This window comes from Gasterosteus aculeatus, chromosome 15 (assembly GCF_964276395.1).
Source record: "Gasterosteus aculeatus chromosome 15, fGasAcu3.hap1.1, whole genome shotgun sequence".
NCBI lineage: Eukaryota > Metazoa > Chordata > Actinopteri > Perciformes > Gasterosteidae > Gasterosteus > Gasterosteus aculeatus.
Genome location: NC_135703.1, coordinates 11,686,435 through 11,703,231, shown reverse-complemented (window position 1 = coordinate 11,703,231; position 16,797 = coordinate 11,686,435). Strand labels below are relative to the sequence as shown.

Sequence of the window (16,797 nt, the reverse complement as noted above, 5' to 3'; positions counted from 1 at the left end):
TCTGCACAATTAAAACATCAGGTGATTCTTTCACCTCTGAGTCATACACTGTTATAATTGGGCTGTACAGATGTGAGTCTGGACAAAATAGGGCTTTTATGAGATCTTAGAACACAAATATTACAATAAAGCTCATTTAAAAAAATGTCCTTACCTTTAACAGTGTTCTCTCTTTACAAAGTCGTAAAGACATTTTCCCTTCTAAAACCACCTTCCCTCCCCCCCCCCCCCCCCCCAGTGCTGGAGGTGTGCCAGTTTGCGCGGGACGCCTCGGTGGCCGAGGCGTGGCTGATCGCGCAGGAGCCCTACGTGTCCAGCAGGGACCTGGGCCGCACGGTGGACGAGGTGGAGAAACTCCTCAAGAGGCACGAGGCCTTCGAGAAATCCACCGCCACGTGGGAGGAGCGCTTCTCGGCGCTGGAGCGCCTCACCACGGTACGGGAACCATTTCAGACTCTGAATAATGTTTACACGTCCGGGTCGAATGAGACCTGCAGGTTTACACCGCAACTCGCAGTAATGCGTCACGTAGACGGTTTCTGAATCTACGACTACCGTGTTGCAGCTGGAGCTGCTGGAGCTGAGGAATCAGCAACAGGAGATGGAGCGGTTCCTTAAAGAAGAGCAACGCTCCGATAAGGAGAGCAGGTACGCACGCACGATACTCGTTACGCACATCCGGCTTTCTCAAAGTTTGGATGAATGGGTGCCAATGAACAAATCGACTGCGGAGTTGTACACCGAAATTGCAGTTTGACGCAATACCGGCGTAGTGTTTTAAATGGAACCCATTGGAAGGATGTTTTTGATGCATTTATTTCACATACTAAACGATACATATTACATTTTTTTCCTGTGTGGTTTATTATTAATGTTTTCAACATACAATTTTAAGGGCTTATTCGTGGCTGTCTTCCACATGACATTTAAATCAAGCTTTGACACATTTACTATGTTTTATTTTGGCTTTGTAACGAATCTTTATCTTTATCTCGTTTGTGACAAATATGAGAAAAAAAGAAAACACAAGGAAACCAAAACAAGAATACAGTCTTTCCTTCTCAACGACACGCTCCTAAAAGTATCTCATGTGGACCCCCTGCTGCCCTCTTTTCTCCAGGAGGGAAGACACAGGTTTTGGAGAAGAATCTTCACAGCTCGGCACCATTGAGGAACAGACTCTAGTAAGTAACCCCGTTTGAGCGTGCTGAAGATTTAAAAAAGAAAAACAACCTTTTCTAAGCTTTCTTCTTACTCCTGCATTGAAAAGAGCTCCTTTACTTCCTCTAAAAGAAACCTAATTTGATTGTCAAAAAGCTCGTAATAATAACGGCTGCATGAAGTGTGCATGAAGCGGCGCACGCTGCTCTCCTGCCCCCTACGAAGCCTGCAGGTTGAGTTCTCGCTGTCCCGCCCCCATCTCTTCTCTTCCAGTCTGGCTCTGGAGCAGTTGAGCCCAGCTCAGGTCCGCCGGAGGAGACCGCCGGTGACTTCACGGTGCCCAAGGGATCCGAAATGAGAGCGAGCGGGTCCCTGGAGCTGGAACCCTCCGTGTCAGTGGCGACGCCGACGGAACCGGAGCGGGCGGCCACGATGCCCGTGGAGCCCCACAGGGCGCAGGCCGTGCTGCAGGAGGGCACGCTCAGCCGCAAGCATGCCGTGGAAGGGTCGGGGAAGAAGACCTCCAACAGGTAGAGGACAGCAAAGAAAGACCACGGCGCTGTTGTGGCCCATCCGCCTCGTGGCACTGACAATTCCAGACAGATTATGATGTTGTGGTGTTTCAGCCACCTGATTTTAAGCTGATTAAACATCCGTTTTAACGTAAAAATTCCAGCTACTAAAGTCAATTTGTTAATTAATTAACCGCAGGGTTTCGTTCACCCTGACTGACGTCTTACAGGATCAGGCTATCTACACACGTTACAGAGCAGTGAGCGGCTCCAAACTCATGACCAATTAGCAGAATCAAGTCTTAATGAGTGGGGAAGGTCGTTGTGGCTCTCTTAATTGGAATTGAATTACTTTCATTTTTGCCATCAATTATCCTGCTGACATGATCCAATCCACTCCAGCCCTCCATTTCTTCCCCTTCCTCCCAGGTCCTGGAACAACTTGTACTGCGTGCTGAAGCCCGGTCAGCTGTCGGCTTATAAGGACGCCAAGAGTTTTGGCCACGGGGTGACGTTTCACGGCGAGGACCCTCTGTCCCTCAGCAGCGCCACCTGGGAGTTCCTCACCAGCTACAAGAAGAAGAAGCACGTCTCCAAACTACGGTGAGGACCCGAATCCATCTTCCATCTAAAACGTGCACTTTGCTGAGAAATAGTCCTGCGTGTAACACGCTGTTATTTTACGATATGGATTAAACATACAGCATTAATTAATGACATTTCTGACCTTTTTGTCAGAGCCACAGAAGCGGTTTCCCTCTTCTTGGTCTGCTGCCTCAAACCAACATTAACACCTCTTATCAAAGAAGAGGAGCCTTCATGCATAAACTAGTTTATTCTTTATGTTGCTGTTTTTGTTCCACACAGTAACGTTGCTTTCTTGTCCTTTCCCCAGTCTCGGAGACGGCAGTGAATATTTGTTCCAGTTTAAAGACGAGGTGAGTTTTTGACCGACAAGCTTTCCACAAACACATGATAATGACCTTATGTACCGTGACGGACTAGAGGGTACAGTTCATACATAAAGTGCGTGACAGATTATTTAAGTCTCAGTAAGACGACCCCACGGTTTTGAGAGGCCGGAACGCGCACTGTCCCTCCGCAGGTGGACTTCCCTTTGTGAGCTTCTGGGGTGTGTGTTTTAATTTCAGGAGGAGCTCCAGCGTTGGAGCCAGGCCATGGAGAAGGCCGTCCAGCCCCTGGCGGCGGCGGAGGAGGCGGCGGCCTCGGGGGCCAAAACCCACAGCCTCCCTCCCCCCGCCTCCTCCTCCACTGCACCCCCTGAGCCCAGCTCCGCCAAGAAGGACAAGGAGAAGAAGTCCAGTCGCTTTGCCAAGAATAAGTGAAAAGAGCCGGGCAGGCCGTGTGGCGTAACTCGGCAACCCGCAAAGAGAAAGTAGTATTTGTGTACAATCAGTCGAAGACAAATTTTTAACCACTAGTTTTTTTATATTATTATGCAAAAGTAAACCTACATTTATCCATCACTTGTTTGCCTGTATTTAAGCCAGTGTATCATTGAAAAAGGGTTTTCTTTGTGTTGTTTTTAACCAATTTAAAGCAATTAAATTAAAGCACATGAATGCTCCTTTCACACTCAACCAAAGAATGTTTGTAAAACTTTTTCATTTTCTTTGCTTTAGTGCGGCATGCTTTGATACAGCCATGTACAACACGGAGGCCTGTAATGAAACTGGGGTGACACAACAGTACTTGTATTAATCTGCCTTATACAATGGTTGTGAACTGTAATACTGTTTGAACTGGGAGCGCATCATGCTACTCATAAAACCAGAGTGAGTTGAACTTGACTTTCAAAAGCTTTGTAAATGCGACGCAAAGACTTGGTGGGAAGCAACAGCGCAGCGCAGCACAGCGCTCACACACACACACACACACCAAGAGCAATTGCAGGCATGCAAACCAAATGCTCTGTGCACTGTGAAGAGTTTAAATTGGTCCCTGATGGAACGTGACCACCACAACCAGCGTAGACTATCGATCTAATGAAGTCGTATTCTTAACTGAACTGTGGTGAACTTGTGTGCTAAACCCTGAATTTTATATCTATTCATTAAAACATATACACAAATGCATGAAGTATGTTTTACATCAGTTTGAAATGGTGCTATTGTGATATTCTTAAACCCTCATTGAAGGCCAAACTTGACCTGCCTTACTGGTCTTAACTTTGGCTTTTAGGGACACACGTAAGAAATGTTATTCTTATCAGATATCGGTGGGGTGTTTCGTAGGAAAACAAGGTCTCGTTGTGGGAAGCCCGACTTGAAATGAGCCCAGCAAACTTAAAAAACAAAATCTGTTCCAATGTATGCTTAATGAAACAACCCCCGATATCAAACTCATCGAATCAGAACCAACCAGAAATGATTCGAGGCGGGTTGATAAAGATCGGATGAATCTTCACTGCTCTTCTAAACCACGCGATGCGACCAAGCACGAGCTCCATCTAAAGCTCACGCTGGGTCTGCACAGCTGAGGGCGTCTTTCATATGAATGTAAAAAAGGAGGAAATGAGAAATTTGGTACCTTTCAACAATAAAGCCATTATAGAATACTACATTGTAACCCCTATACAGTATGTAGATTCATTTGGAGACGCTGATGTCACATTCACTCACCCGCTGCAGTCTTGCCTCGTACAGTGGGCTTCGTCCCTCGACTACGATCCAACTCAAGTGACCTCATAGAAAGCATTGAAGTTCGGTGCAGAGATGGAGGCTGTTCAGCTCAGGAGGAAATGAGGCTGCATCGTGATCTCGGTCTAGATTGTTTGCATATAGATAAAGGGGGAGAAAAATGGTACTACATGTATAATCTTCTTGTATATCTAAACCGACGTTTTTCTGGCCTTCTCTGTGGAGAGAAAAGATATCAAATTACAGTAATCAAACCTTCTTAATCCAAAAATCACCTTTATTCAGTCTTTTTACTGGTCACAATCTACAGTAACGACACCTTTAGCCACTTTGTTTATTCCTCCACTCCTTCCTACCTGCTTCTTCTGTTCAGTGGTTTGTACCCTGCATTTTATACGCCAAAAATGATGTTAACAGGATATAAAACATCGGGAATAAACTTTAAAATAAACTCTTGAAACTAGAACGTTTGGGTATATTTATTGCCTTTCTAATCTCCTTCCTAAATGTCAAACAGGTCCACAGTTGTACCTTCACAGATTTTTTATGAATACGGAATTGCTTGTTAGCGCATTGAAAAGTCCATTAACATTCATTTCAGAATAGATTTATTGAGAACAAGAACAATTTAACAGAGCCAGGTGTTAAACGACAAGCTGCATGTGACCATGGTGAACAGGTGGAAGAACATTCCAGCAGGCTGCACGAATTAGATCCCAGCTGATGCACAACGAGCTGCGGACGTTCGCGTTCAGCCAAACAAACCCTGAAGAACACGTCATTTCAATCCTTACAAAGCCAACGGGCGTACGAAGGATCATTTCTGTGAAAACAACTAAGCCGGATACAAGAAATACTTTCAGCATATTGAGTTACTTAAGCCGAATTGCCACCGAGGCCTAAACAGAGTCCGCCGGGACTTATTCAACATTCACCTCTTAATCATCATTCGCGCGGATACTTTTGCATCTCCCAGCCCGGCTCCGTCTCCCACAAAACAAATGGTGCTTTCGATCATCGGATATGATCATTTTACTGCTGCTCCGCTATCAGACGCGGCTACAGGAGGAGCCGTTTGTGATACAGCGGATGTTACAACACAACCTTGGATCATCTATAAAAAGGCGTCGACATTTCCTGCACACCCGCATTTCTAGATTAATAGTTTTTGATCAGGCTAATTTCTCTCATTTTCAACCTTTCCAGTTGACATTATGACCAAGTGGCTGCATATGTGCTGCAATGACAACCATGTGCAGCCGAGTGTTTATGAAGCAAACGTGTTTTTACAGACGTGTGCAATTAATAAACTTGAGGAAATTTCAGAACTAATATAAACCGCTGCAATATGTTGTAGCGGTAACAAAATGGAATAAAACGGTAAATATGAAGTACAGCAATTGATCCATTTATGACAAATCTACTATGGTTTCACATATTCAGTGTTATGTTACAATATACTAGATGCTTGGAGGAGTTAACAATTCTTACTAACCCTCCTTCACATTAGAAGGACAAGTGATTGCCAGTATATAGATATTTATATAATTACATTTCTAACACCAATACAGCTCTCTAATAAACGTCCTGCCTTCAACAACCTTGACTTCTCAGTCAGAACATTTAAAAACATTAATTGCGTCTGGGGTAGGTGCGTTGAATTCTAGCATTAACTCACTCTGAAAGCACAATATTTTTACGTTATGAAATAGCTTTTACATCAGGAATGGCATAAATGACTCGAAAAAAGTTTTTTAAATAAAAAAAAAAAACTCCCCTCACAAGTCATTTTTGCCCGATAAAGAATTCTTAAATAAGCACATCATCTCAAAAATATAAACGATACATAAACCTGATTACACATTGAACCAATTCGAATTTAAGTAGGATGCATCTGTGTCAAAGCCAAGGTTTTATGATTAAACTAGATTAAACTGTATCAAGACAGGACCAATAGAAGGCCATGCGTTTATAATGAAACCGCATCGGCGACCTCATCCAGACGCACACACACAAAAAAAAAAAAAAGACTTCTTAAAGAGAACGGCAAAAGAGAAACGGGAAGCAGTCGACGTGTGCTACCTCCCTCCCTCTGAATGTTGAGATATGACGCAACAGGCCCGCTGCACCTTTGGCATCAACCAGCAGCGACAGGCAGTCTGTCTCTTCCCCGTTGGTGCAGCTTCTGATGCGCTTCCTGCTTCTCTAAGTCCAGCGTGACTATGAAGGCGCCTGTCAAAGACTGTGGCCAATTTGTAAAATACAGAATGTTAGCGGATTATATTTACATCTAAGTGCAGTAGAAGGCGCTGGCAAAGATATTCTTCCTGACTGAATTTCTTTTTTTTTATGTCAAAAGATGCATGTGCACAAATGTGCAGTCCGCGTGTGTGCGTGTGTGTGTGTGTGTGTGTGTGTGCGTGTGTGTGTGCGTGTGTGTGTGCGTGTGTGTGTGCGCGTGGTGACGGAGGCTCAAGGTTGATGGATCGAACTGGAAGAAGTAGGGTTCGTTGTCTACTTGAGGAGCTTGTTGGCTCTCTGGTTGGCCTCACCAATGCGAAGCCTGTTCATATCCGCCTGAAAGAAAAGAAACAAATTCAAAGTAAGGAGGCAGAACACATGCATCGCATGCACTTTTTAGCGCGTTTAGCGATTTCGCTCAACATGCATAAGAAAAAGGATTTAAAGTTTCTTGTGGTATTTAGGAACTCTAGTGCTAATGCAAAAGGTTTTACCCAGAAAAGATATCAACGTATATTAAATTAGATTTGCAAATGCTTCATTAAATGGAACACTGAATGCACTCTTGAATTGATGCAAACAGACGCATACTTGTAGACACAAGGCTTATTATTATAACAGAGAATTAGGGTTGAGTGCATTTTGTCACAGGTTTACTATAATAATGAAAGTCAGAAGGCCAAGGCAACGTGCACAGCATGGGGCGGTTACCTTATTGGTGATGCTGTCAATGTGCTTGTTCTGCTGGTCGATCTCGTTGCCCATGTCCTGAGCCATTGTTTTCAGGTTGCCAATGATGCTTCCCACCGCATCCAGGTTCTCCTCCATCTCATCCTCACGGGCATCGTTGGTTATCCTGTCGATGGTAAGAAAGTCTATACGTTGTCAATAAATTCAATAAATTCACAACATGTTTCTCATCACGTTTGGTAATAGATTCTTAGGAAAGGAGGGGCTCGGGGGGGGGCTTAGTCATCTTTCCCACCTCTTGATGTACGGGCCTGAGGGCGCCGAGTTGTTCATCTGGCCGGCCTGGCCGTTGCGAACACCCGAGGGCTGCCTCGAGACCACCTTCGAGCCGCTGGAGTCACTTTCGCCGTCGCCTCCTCTCAAACCCCAGGTACGCTTGTATTTTGAGTCGTTCTCTATCGACGACACCCTGCAGGGAAAGCAGAGAGTCAGTACCGACCAGGAAGGTGTGAATCACAACTAGAAGAACTAGAATACGATGCGGTCTTTGAGCTAAAAAGGCTACAAGTCGGCTGTCACTGATTTTTAGAAACAAATTAAAAAAAAATAAATAAAATAAAAAAAAGATACCCTACCTTGTCTTATGGTACTCAAAGATTCCTCTTCTCCAGAGTGAAAGCATTTTGGGGAGATTTGTTTTCTATGTTTAGAACTGATATGATCACACACACGCACGCAGCTTTGCATCGAGTACGGTCCTGTTCTTCTGAACAGGACGGTCCGTCACCACCGCTGGCAGTGCTACACATTCTAGAGCAATCTTTTCACCAGAAGATTCACATTTGAGAAGATGTGTATTTAATTCATGAAATTGATTCAGTGTGTTCATGGGAAACCACACGTTGAATGACAGAGCCGTTGTACTGTGGTGAACAGCGGGAGGCTGCTGGTTGTGGAAATATTTGCACGGTGGTGTGCGCTCCTTTCAATGACGTCATCGAGGTTAACTAAGACGCACAGGACTCGTAGCCATGCGTGTTCAGTTCTCTAAACACCACAACACCCACGATCACGGGCCGCTGTTGCCATGGAGAATGCTCGAGGCAGATGCGGGAATGAAAACGCTGCGTAGTTGCTGCTGGGAACAGGTGCTAAATACATTCACAAATTGACCCAGAATCCGAAAGTGAATTCATTCAACCTGCTGGCTACATATTCATTTTTTTCGGCACCACAGTCTTTAACATCCAACGGCTGCCAGCAGCGCTCTCAAGATAATTAAAACCAAAAACACAATACTTCTTTTTTGCAACTGACCCCAAACGTGTTTTAGAAATGTTCCTTATATTGCTATATTCCTGTTGCGCACACGCACGCATACACACACTCAGAGCGTACCGGTCACAGGGGCAGACACACAGCCCGCAGCACTTTGAGAGGTCAGTCAGGTTCCTCTCCGCCTGTCTCATGTCCTGGTTGATCTGATCCATGCCCTCGTCCACGCGCTTCAGCTGCTCTGAAACGCACACACACACACACACAAACAGCAATTCAGATTCTTCTTTTGCTATATCCACGAACACTTCATCATTTGATACATCACACGTTTTGGGCATCGAGTCATGAGAGTAGACAGGTGTGGAGTTACTCACCTCCCTGCTGGTCCAGAATCACCATGGTGTTTGCACCGGTCTGTTTGCTCTGCAAAACACATGAGTCACAGCAACACAAGATTCACAACCCAAAAAAAAAATATTACTGATGTATTCATCACAATGGGAATAAATCAGGTTGGACACATTTAAGAAAAAGTTTGTTTATGATTTGAAGACAAACAGGGTTAGTGTAATTACTACAAACAAAAAGCTAAATAGCCTTAAGCAAAACCGTCCAGGTGGTATTATGACTTTCCTCAAACACAACTGCAGATTATTTTGTATCGGTACAAATTGTCAAAGTCTCACCTCTTCTGCCATTTGCAGCATCCTCCGTGTGCTTTCCAGCGACTGTACAGAAGAAACAACAACAGGCGTTGGCGAATAAAAACATGGAAGTAAAATAAATAAAAATGGCAATAACCAAAACAACACATAGATTCATCCATTTTTAAGTCACTGCTGGTTTGACGTTTGTGGACATCAAAACCCAGAGAGCATCAGTGCTCACTTTGTACAACACACTGAACTAGGGAGGATTCGGTCCTCTCAAAAACGGCTTTTGGAAAGAATAACAGAATAGTACATTTCAATGTGGTCTCCACGGTTTGCAGTGATTATGGCTTATGCAGCTCACATAAAAAGGCAGAAAAGAATAATGAAGAAACCGTCTGATTCAAAGCGAGCAAAGTGCTGGATCCAACAAGTAATCAAAATTACATCAGTTGGCCCTTTTCACGTCAGCCATTATGGCACGTAGCATCAGCAATGGCCCTCATCCCATTTAGTGCGTCGGCAATACCTGAGCACCAGCATATCTAAGGCTTAATTAATGTAATTAAATGGCACCCGGGTTTAATCTGCAATGAAATGTCAGGATGGCAGTGGAACATTTGTACATCACTTCCTTGCAGTGCCCCCTCCACCCCCCACCACCCATCGTGGATACAACTAAATGAATTTGATGAGACCACTAATTAAACATTGAGTAATTTGATTTCAGTGACCAGAGTAGTTTCCAATCGAATAAACCCAAGAATATATATGACGGCAAACCCAAAGTGGAGGACAAGGGAATGCTTTATCATCAACATACATTGTTTAATTGTTGAAGTAAATGTATTTCACGATCGGCTCATTGTTTCAGCTCTAAAGCTTAAATGATTTGTTCAAGACTCTACACAAGATCCAGATTGTTAATGACTTTTAATATCCGCTAGTTTCTAAGATATTGACTGAACAAAACCAGGCATCACGAATATAAAACCTGCCCTTTTAGATGTTTTTGTACTGCATTTTTTTGTATTTTCTGACATTGTGGACCAACCAATGAATCGTTAAATAAGAGTTGTGAGCCGCGTTTAGAAAACTCATCCATTGACTGACTGACGGCAAATGAATCGAACTATTTGGACAAATAATTAAATCACTAGTTATTTTTATGGGAACCAAACCAGAAGAAAATATTCTTTATTAATGCCTTGCAATGGGGAGTATTACCTGTTCTTGAACGTGCATATTAAAACCCTCTGTGATTACGCAGTATGGATTTAGGACACAGCTACGGTTTTCTTGGACTAAACTGACACAAAAAGTTAAAACACACACACACACACACACACACACACTCACACACAGGAATGCAGCCCGTTCAGGTGAGTTGGGCCTTTGTGTCTCTATTAATAGCTGGCGCAGAGAAGAGGAGCAAAGCGCGGAAGTGACTCAGGGCACGACTCCATTGTTACCGTCCCCGATTAGCTGCTAACAAGAGAGAGCGGGGACCCGATTCCTCATCCGCTCCCTCTGCTGTGTTTGCTCTGAACACATTAAATCAGCGAGTTGAGAACCAGACAAACATGGAATTGGCGAGCGGGACGCGTTGAGCTCAGCCATGTTTTTGTTGTCTTGGTCAGAACATCGCTTGGGCGGATGAACACTCTGTGCCCACTGAAACTTGCCTAATTAAGCCCGAAATCGCTGACGCAGCCAAATCTTCCAGATTGTGGTGCCGTGACAGGTCTTTGGGATACAGACTAGTGGTATTTTTATCATTTGTTTGGGATGGCTTAAATGGAGGTACAGTTAGTGGAGATAAAGGAGAAGCCACCTGAACTACCGGACATGGACACCAGCCTCCAAATGAATGACAGCGCTTGTGATACGACTTCCTGAAAACAATCTTATCGTAACAAATTCAGATGTTACCCAGATACATAGAAAAGCGTGCTGCGAGTGGTTACCCAGAAGCCAAAGTGTTGGGAAACATTAGCAGAAGGACCCGCCCATGCACGCCCGTCCCTTCTATGAGCTTCAGCCGACCAGGCAGCAGTAAAAAAGGAAGAAAGAAGAGAAAATGCAGGTTAAGTCAGAAAGCTCAAATGGATAAACACGTTAAAAAAAAAAAGAAAAACACAGACAACTGGTACAGTCAAGATGACAGGAAGGGGAGGTGCAAAGCTACCAGCTTAGCAGGAATAAGTCCATTTGAATCAGATGGACGTATCGTGCCCTGGATGCTGATGAAACAATTATCTCCTTAATAATAAAATGCTTTGGTATAGCTGAGGGGAGGGGGGGGGGGTGTGTCAGGCTAAATTAAGTTAAAGCCTCAGACGCATCCTATTAATGCTTAGCATAATAATCACCTGCACACCCAACAAATCTCATTAGCCACCCACTGCTCCTTCAGTGATCCTGCATATATTTAAACAAACCCCACAATTGCATGCGTGTTATTTTTTCGACGTGTTAATGGGTGACCCAACATGTGCAGCCTTCAATGTGGTTGTGGCTAAAATGACTATTTCCCCATAAGAATAGCACACTGAGAAACTGAACGTAGAATGGATCACGGTGTCCGTACGTGTTAATTAGTGAGCTTTAGGAGACGCTGATGGGAGGATCAGATGGACCGGAGACAGAACGCAGCTAGCCGCTCACGCCAGTTTCCCCCCATACAGCCACGATAACAGACTGCTCACTATAGCTGCTTATTCGGCCGGAGGACATTCAATCTATTTCTTCACAAGGTAGCAAATGAGAAAAATGTCCAATTATTCCTTTAAGATTTTGCATACTGAGCTACAGCAGCATTTGTTTGTGTTCATTTCGATAAGAACTAATGCATTTGGCTCCGAGAGCCAGGTTTGTTTTGATCATTAAAATTTGTGTATTTTTTTTGCTTTTAATGTTGTATAGGTGAAAGGTTGAAGGTTTTCCTCCTTTATCCTCAATCTCAGCAGTATTTGAGAGTAGGACTAAAAAGGCTTTGATTTTCTAAATGAGACGCATCTCATTTTTATTAAATAGTCAAATAGCTTTTCCTAAAAGGAAAAACTCAATCTAAATAAAGTCATTATTTACTTAATAGTGTACATTTTATTTGTCAGACATGAAAGTGATTGCTTGCCTGTAGACACTTTTTATATTTGCATTTATTTGCATGTTTCGTGCACTGACTTACTGAGTCTCCAGCTCACACTATCAAGTGGGGTCAATAAATTGGACGTGAATTGGTCTTTAACACAATAAAGAATTCCTCCCAGGAAAAAAGTCCATGAAAGTGAAATCAAAAATGATTGACAAACATGATCCACGCCTTCACCGCTCATCTGTGCGCTGCGCACGTTGCAAACAGCTTCTGTCTGTCGCTTGTACAGTTTGGGGTGGAACATTTAGGACAGAATATCAGTGCAAAGAAGCTTCTTTCTCACACAAAGAGCAACGGAGAGAGAAACACAATAGGACAATAGGAGAACAATCTGTGTGTGTGTGTGTGCGTGTGTGTGTGGGTGTGTGTGTGTGTCAGTACCTCGTCGGTCACATGGTTGGCCCTCATGGCCATCTGTTCCACAGTCATGTCGTCCATGTTGCTGCTGTCCGGTTTGGATGATCCCCCTGTGGCACCGAGCTCGATTTTCTGCGGCCTGGAAGAGAAGAAAATTTCCAAAAGGCCACATGAGAGGGCATCGATTGTGATGAAGCTCTGCGACTAAAACAAACCCGAGACCTCGCTGTACTGAAGCGGCTATGAAAGACTGAAATATAAAAAGAAACGTTGCTGGCCAGGTGCATTTGATAGGGAACCTAGAATCATATTAATACAAACTACAATTATTTGATGAGCCAGTTGACAACTAGAAAATATACTGATATTCTTTTTTTGATCGTTTGAAAAAGCTGATAACAGACAAAATATACAGACTAAATATGGAAACATAAACAACATGTATGGCAAAGATAATTTGTCTCTAATTCCTGCTGTAACTTTAATGGATGCCACGTGCTCAAGCACATCATTGGTTGGTAGTCTGAACACATGCAGGAGGCTGACAGACACCTTTTACCATCATGAAGCAAAAATGTTCCTTGTTGGTGTAAAGTTGGCTGCAGTGTGTCTATCAGATTATTTGATCACAATAAGAGAAGAGAGTTGAGAGGGTTGTGAAAGCAGAATTATGTAATTGGATGTTAGTAACTTGCAGAAGTACACAAAACATAACTGAATAGTTGATGATAAAAGATTAAATAACAAAATAAGCCAAACCTGTGGGGAAAGCATGGTACTCTTTTATATGCTGTGTTATAATAGATGCCCTTTTAGAAGATTTTGACTTTTAAGGCCTAAAATTCCAATATTATTTGCTTGGTCTGAACAAGGAGCAATTCTAACAGAAACTTTAGTGTTTGATTTCTGAAATGAACTCTCAATGGCAATTCAATTAGGACAAATTAAGAGGAATCCTTATTTGACAGCTCCGCGCAGGCTCCGTCTTCAGATTAAAATGATGCAAAACATGCAGCGTCACTGAGAGGCCTTTAATGTAAATTAGCAGCAGGAAGTGCTGCTCGTTGTTTGCAAGTAAAGGCCACGGTTGAGAAACTCAACATTTTCCGGTGCTTTCAGCTTATTTATATGTAAAGACCAAGCACAAAAAGAGAAGCGGAACATAATTAAACGTGTTAGATAAAAGGTCAGAGCAGGACTACACTTAGCAAAGAGCAACCATTCCAGTACCGGTCACTTGTTTCTCATGAATACAACAACTACGCCGGCCGCGTCGTTTCCCTGTGCCTTGTAATCCATTTGCAGTCATGTTTTGATCATAACAACCACATGGCTAACTCGCATCAGGGTTCAGCAGCTACAAATCCAACGCCATTTAATGAAGTGCATCGGGTGACCTTCACGTCACGGGGTGCACCGGCAGGGCCGCCGTGGCGGCAGCCTACGCTGCGGCGAGCAGCTTGAGACCACTGTAGGCCGACCGGGCACAGGATTTCAGTGATGCAGAAAAAAAATAAATTGAAAAGGACAGCGCCGGTTTGTTACAAACACAAAGCTCCATCGTTCGTTTCAAAGATACCAAACAAACAGGAAACAGCTTTGTGCCCTCTTCCTCCGCTCCTCTCATCCTCTTTTCCTTTACAGTTCAAGCGGCGGTTTCTTGTTTTTTCAAATAACCCCCTCTTCAAGTTCCCTTTCAACAAAACATCCTGAGATAGGAAAATAACAGGAAAATGCATAGTCTATTTGGCAGACCGCTCAGAGGACTTTGTGTTGTTGACCCTGCACTTTTATTTTTTTAAATCGACAGAGGGCATTCGGGGCATTTGGTTCACACAGACTTGACTGCTTTTTCTAACCGATTATTGGACTTGGCATGATACTGTTTTGAGTTTACAAGCGTAACACTGTAGGAGGACTCACTCAAACATATTGCACTATTTCTTAAATACCAAGCCAAAACACCTGCATATGAAAATCAATTTAATGTGCCAGAACGACAGACCTCAGTTTATTTATTTTTTTTATCCTCAAGACAGCGATGAGAAGGTTACACCCAAGCAACACACTGGATTCTAGATGATTTGGTTCTCTGGGCAACTTGAGTCTATCATCACATAGAAAGTAAAGCCCTGCGTGTTTACACCTGACCCCCCAAGACCGGGACACCCCCTTGACACGTGTCCACAGCCACGCGAACAACCGGTCAACACGCTTAAAAAAGACATTCATGTTGCAGTTTCTTCACAGCACTTCAGGGTATAAGGTTAGCGGCGGGGAAACTTTTCTCGTTCGTCTCCCCAAACCTGTTCCTCCAGTTCTGACTGCACCAGTTACTGACGCCTTTTCTTCATCCCATCATGTTGTGTCCGTGATTCTCTTTCTACTTGATGAAAGATTCAGGTTATATTTTGTGGTATTCACTCCACACTCTTCGTCCTCAAAAGTAACGGCACATTTTTACTTTGGTTATGTCTCTAATGTTTTGGGCTGGGTGACTTAAGCTGACCTGTAAACAAAAACAAACATCAAGGGGGGAAAGGGGGGGGGGGGTCGATGACATCACGGCGAACAGGCTTCACCTAAACAATGATGGTCTACGGCAGCATCATTAAACAGTACAACCTGCCAAGTATATAACGTAAGAAGCAAGACAAAGTACGACGCGCCGTTAAATCATTACCGTTGTGTGTGTATACTCTGAATCCGCACATATGGCTGCGGTTAAGTGATCTCTAAAGAAGAGGAACGAAGTTAACGTGTTAAGGTGCTGAGCTGCATGACGAGGGTCACTTGACGAACAGGTGACGCGCGGCCGAACGAGGAAGGTGAAGGAAACTTAAAAGCCCCACACCCAAGTTACCAAGCCAAAGAAAACGCACCAACGGTCAAACACTTGAAAGTTCTGTGTCAAATAGTTTGTAAAAGCAGATTAAAAAAAAAAGGTATCTTACATTGTCGAAAAGGTTGCAGCAGCGTTGTAAGGGTCGTAAAACGAGACACGAGCGACTTGTTAACGTTAGCTAACGTGCTGCTAGCTGGCTAGTTAGCTAGTTCCGCTTTTCTAGTCAACTACCTAAAGTTGACGCCACCAACAAACAACTGTGTAAGGAGAGAAAAAGGGAGGGATGTGTTTATCTGGGAGTCAATACTTACAATTAACCCTCCTTGTTTAAAAAAAATGAGTGGGTCACTCCTCCTTCTTTGTGGTATGTGGAGTTAATAACTTCTGGATTCCTTCAGTGGTTTCACCGTCTGCCTGACTGAAGTGTGTCCGGTGGTGCTTTTACGTGGTGTCGGAAATATCGCAGTTCTATTAATTTTTTTTCTGCTTTTATCGTCATCTATTCGTGTATGTTGTATGTACGATCTTAATCCACAAAATAACAGGTTACTATTACCGGATAAATAAAAAGACCTAAAAAGTTATATATTTCCCTGTTGCTTGAGCAGTTGTTATTTCAAACTTGTCAGAGGAAGGAGGGATTTTGAACGCAGCACATGGTGGTGGCGCATGTCCTGTCATATGACTCCAGAGAAGAAAAGGCGCTGCTCATTTTCCCCACATGAGTGCAGCATTTACCCTTCACCCGGACCCCCCCCGCCCCCTCCACCCCCTCCATCTCTGTATTTTACATGAACACATAGTGTTGAATATTTTTCATGGTGTTTCTGAGATATGCTCTGAAAGCTGCGCCTCTAGCATTGAATCTGCTGCGTAATTCCCAAGTTGTATGGTTTAAAACCACAAAAGCCTGTTCAAGGTGACTGCAAAGACACTTGGCAGTCTGCCAGCAAACATATCAACTAACAACGTCTAAAAAGCAAAATGTTTTATCCCTTTCTCCAATTGCAGCTACATATTTCCCTTCTTGGGTCACCTATAGCAAAATGCATGCAAAAAAACCTGCATGCTGAACATTTTGTAACAAACTCCAAATTTGTACAAGGAGCTGCCCTCGCTGAACCGCCGAGGGTGCCTGCATGGTGCCCAGCTCTCTCCGCCCATGTATCTTTTATAGAGTCTACATAGCATTCATTATTCAGCAATAACACATGGTCCATCTGGGCTCCTGTGACTGTGTGACTAT

General features: G+C 43.6%; 2 protein-coding genes across 4 annotated transcripts in view; one reads left to right on the top strand and one right to left on the bottom strand.

Annotated features, from left to right (window-relative positions):
* The window catches only part of sptb (spectrin, beta, erythrocytic), a 35,041-nt gene extending 31,276 nt beyond the window's left edge, over window positions 1-3,765 (top strand). For both annotated transcript variants that reach the window (XM_040200513.2, XM_040200512.2), the window contains 7 exons: window positions 239-435; window positions 566-648; window positions 1,121-1,184; window positions 1,435-1,691; window positions 2,103-2,276; window positions 2,569-2,611; window positions 2,825-3,765. In XM_040200513.2, coding sequence (XP_040056447.2) covers window positions 239-435; window positions 566-648; window positions 1,121-1,184; window positions 1,435-1,691; window positions 2,103-2,276; window positions 2,569-2,611; window positions 2,825-3,019 — 1,013 coding nt within the window. In that variant the 3' untranslated portion in view covers window positions 3,020-3,765. The remainder of the gene's footprint in view (window positions 1-238; window positions 436-565; window positions 649-1,120; window positions 1,185-1,434; window positions 1,692-2,102; window positions 2,277-2,568; window positions 2,612-2,824) is intronic.
* Window positions 3,766-4,924: 1,159 nt separating this feature from the next.
* On the bottom strand, window positions 4,925-16,067 carry snap23.1 (synaptosome associated protein 23.1). Of its 2 annotated transcripts, none has more exons than XM_040200515.2 (8): window positions 15,661-16,067; window positions 12,731-12,845; window positions 9,229-9,270; window positions 8,917-8,965; window positions 8,663-8,780; window positions 7,560-7,733; window positions 7,286-7,430; window positions 4,925-6,910 (listed from the first exon to the last, which is right to left on the bottom strand). In XM_040200515.2, coding segments are annotated over exons 1-8 (708 nt in total). In that variant the 5' UTR covers window positions 15,663-16,067; the 3' UTR covers window positions 4,925-6,847. The 2 variants fall into 2 exon arrangements, with proteins under 2 accessions (XP_040056449.2, XP_040056450.2); XM_040200516.2 differs by having other exon boundaries at window positions 15,863-16,034.
* Window positions 16,068-16,797: the final 730 nt, after the last annotated feature.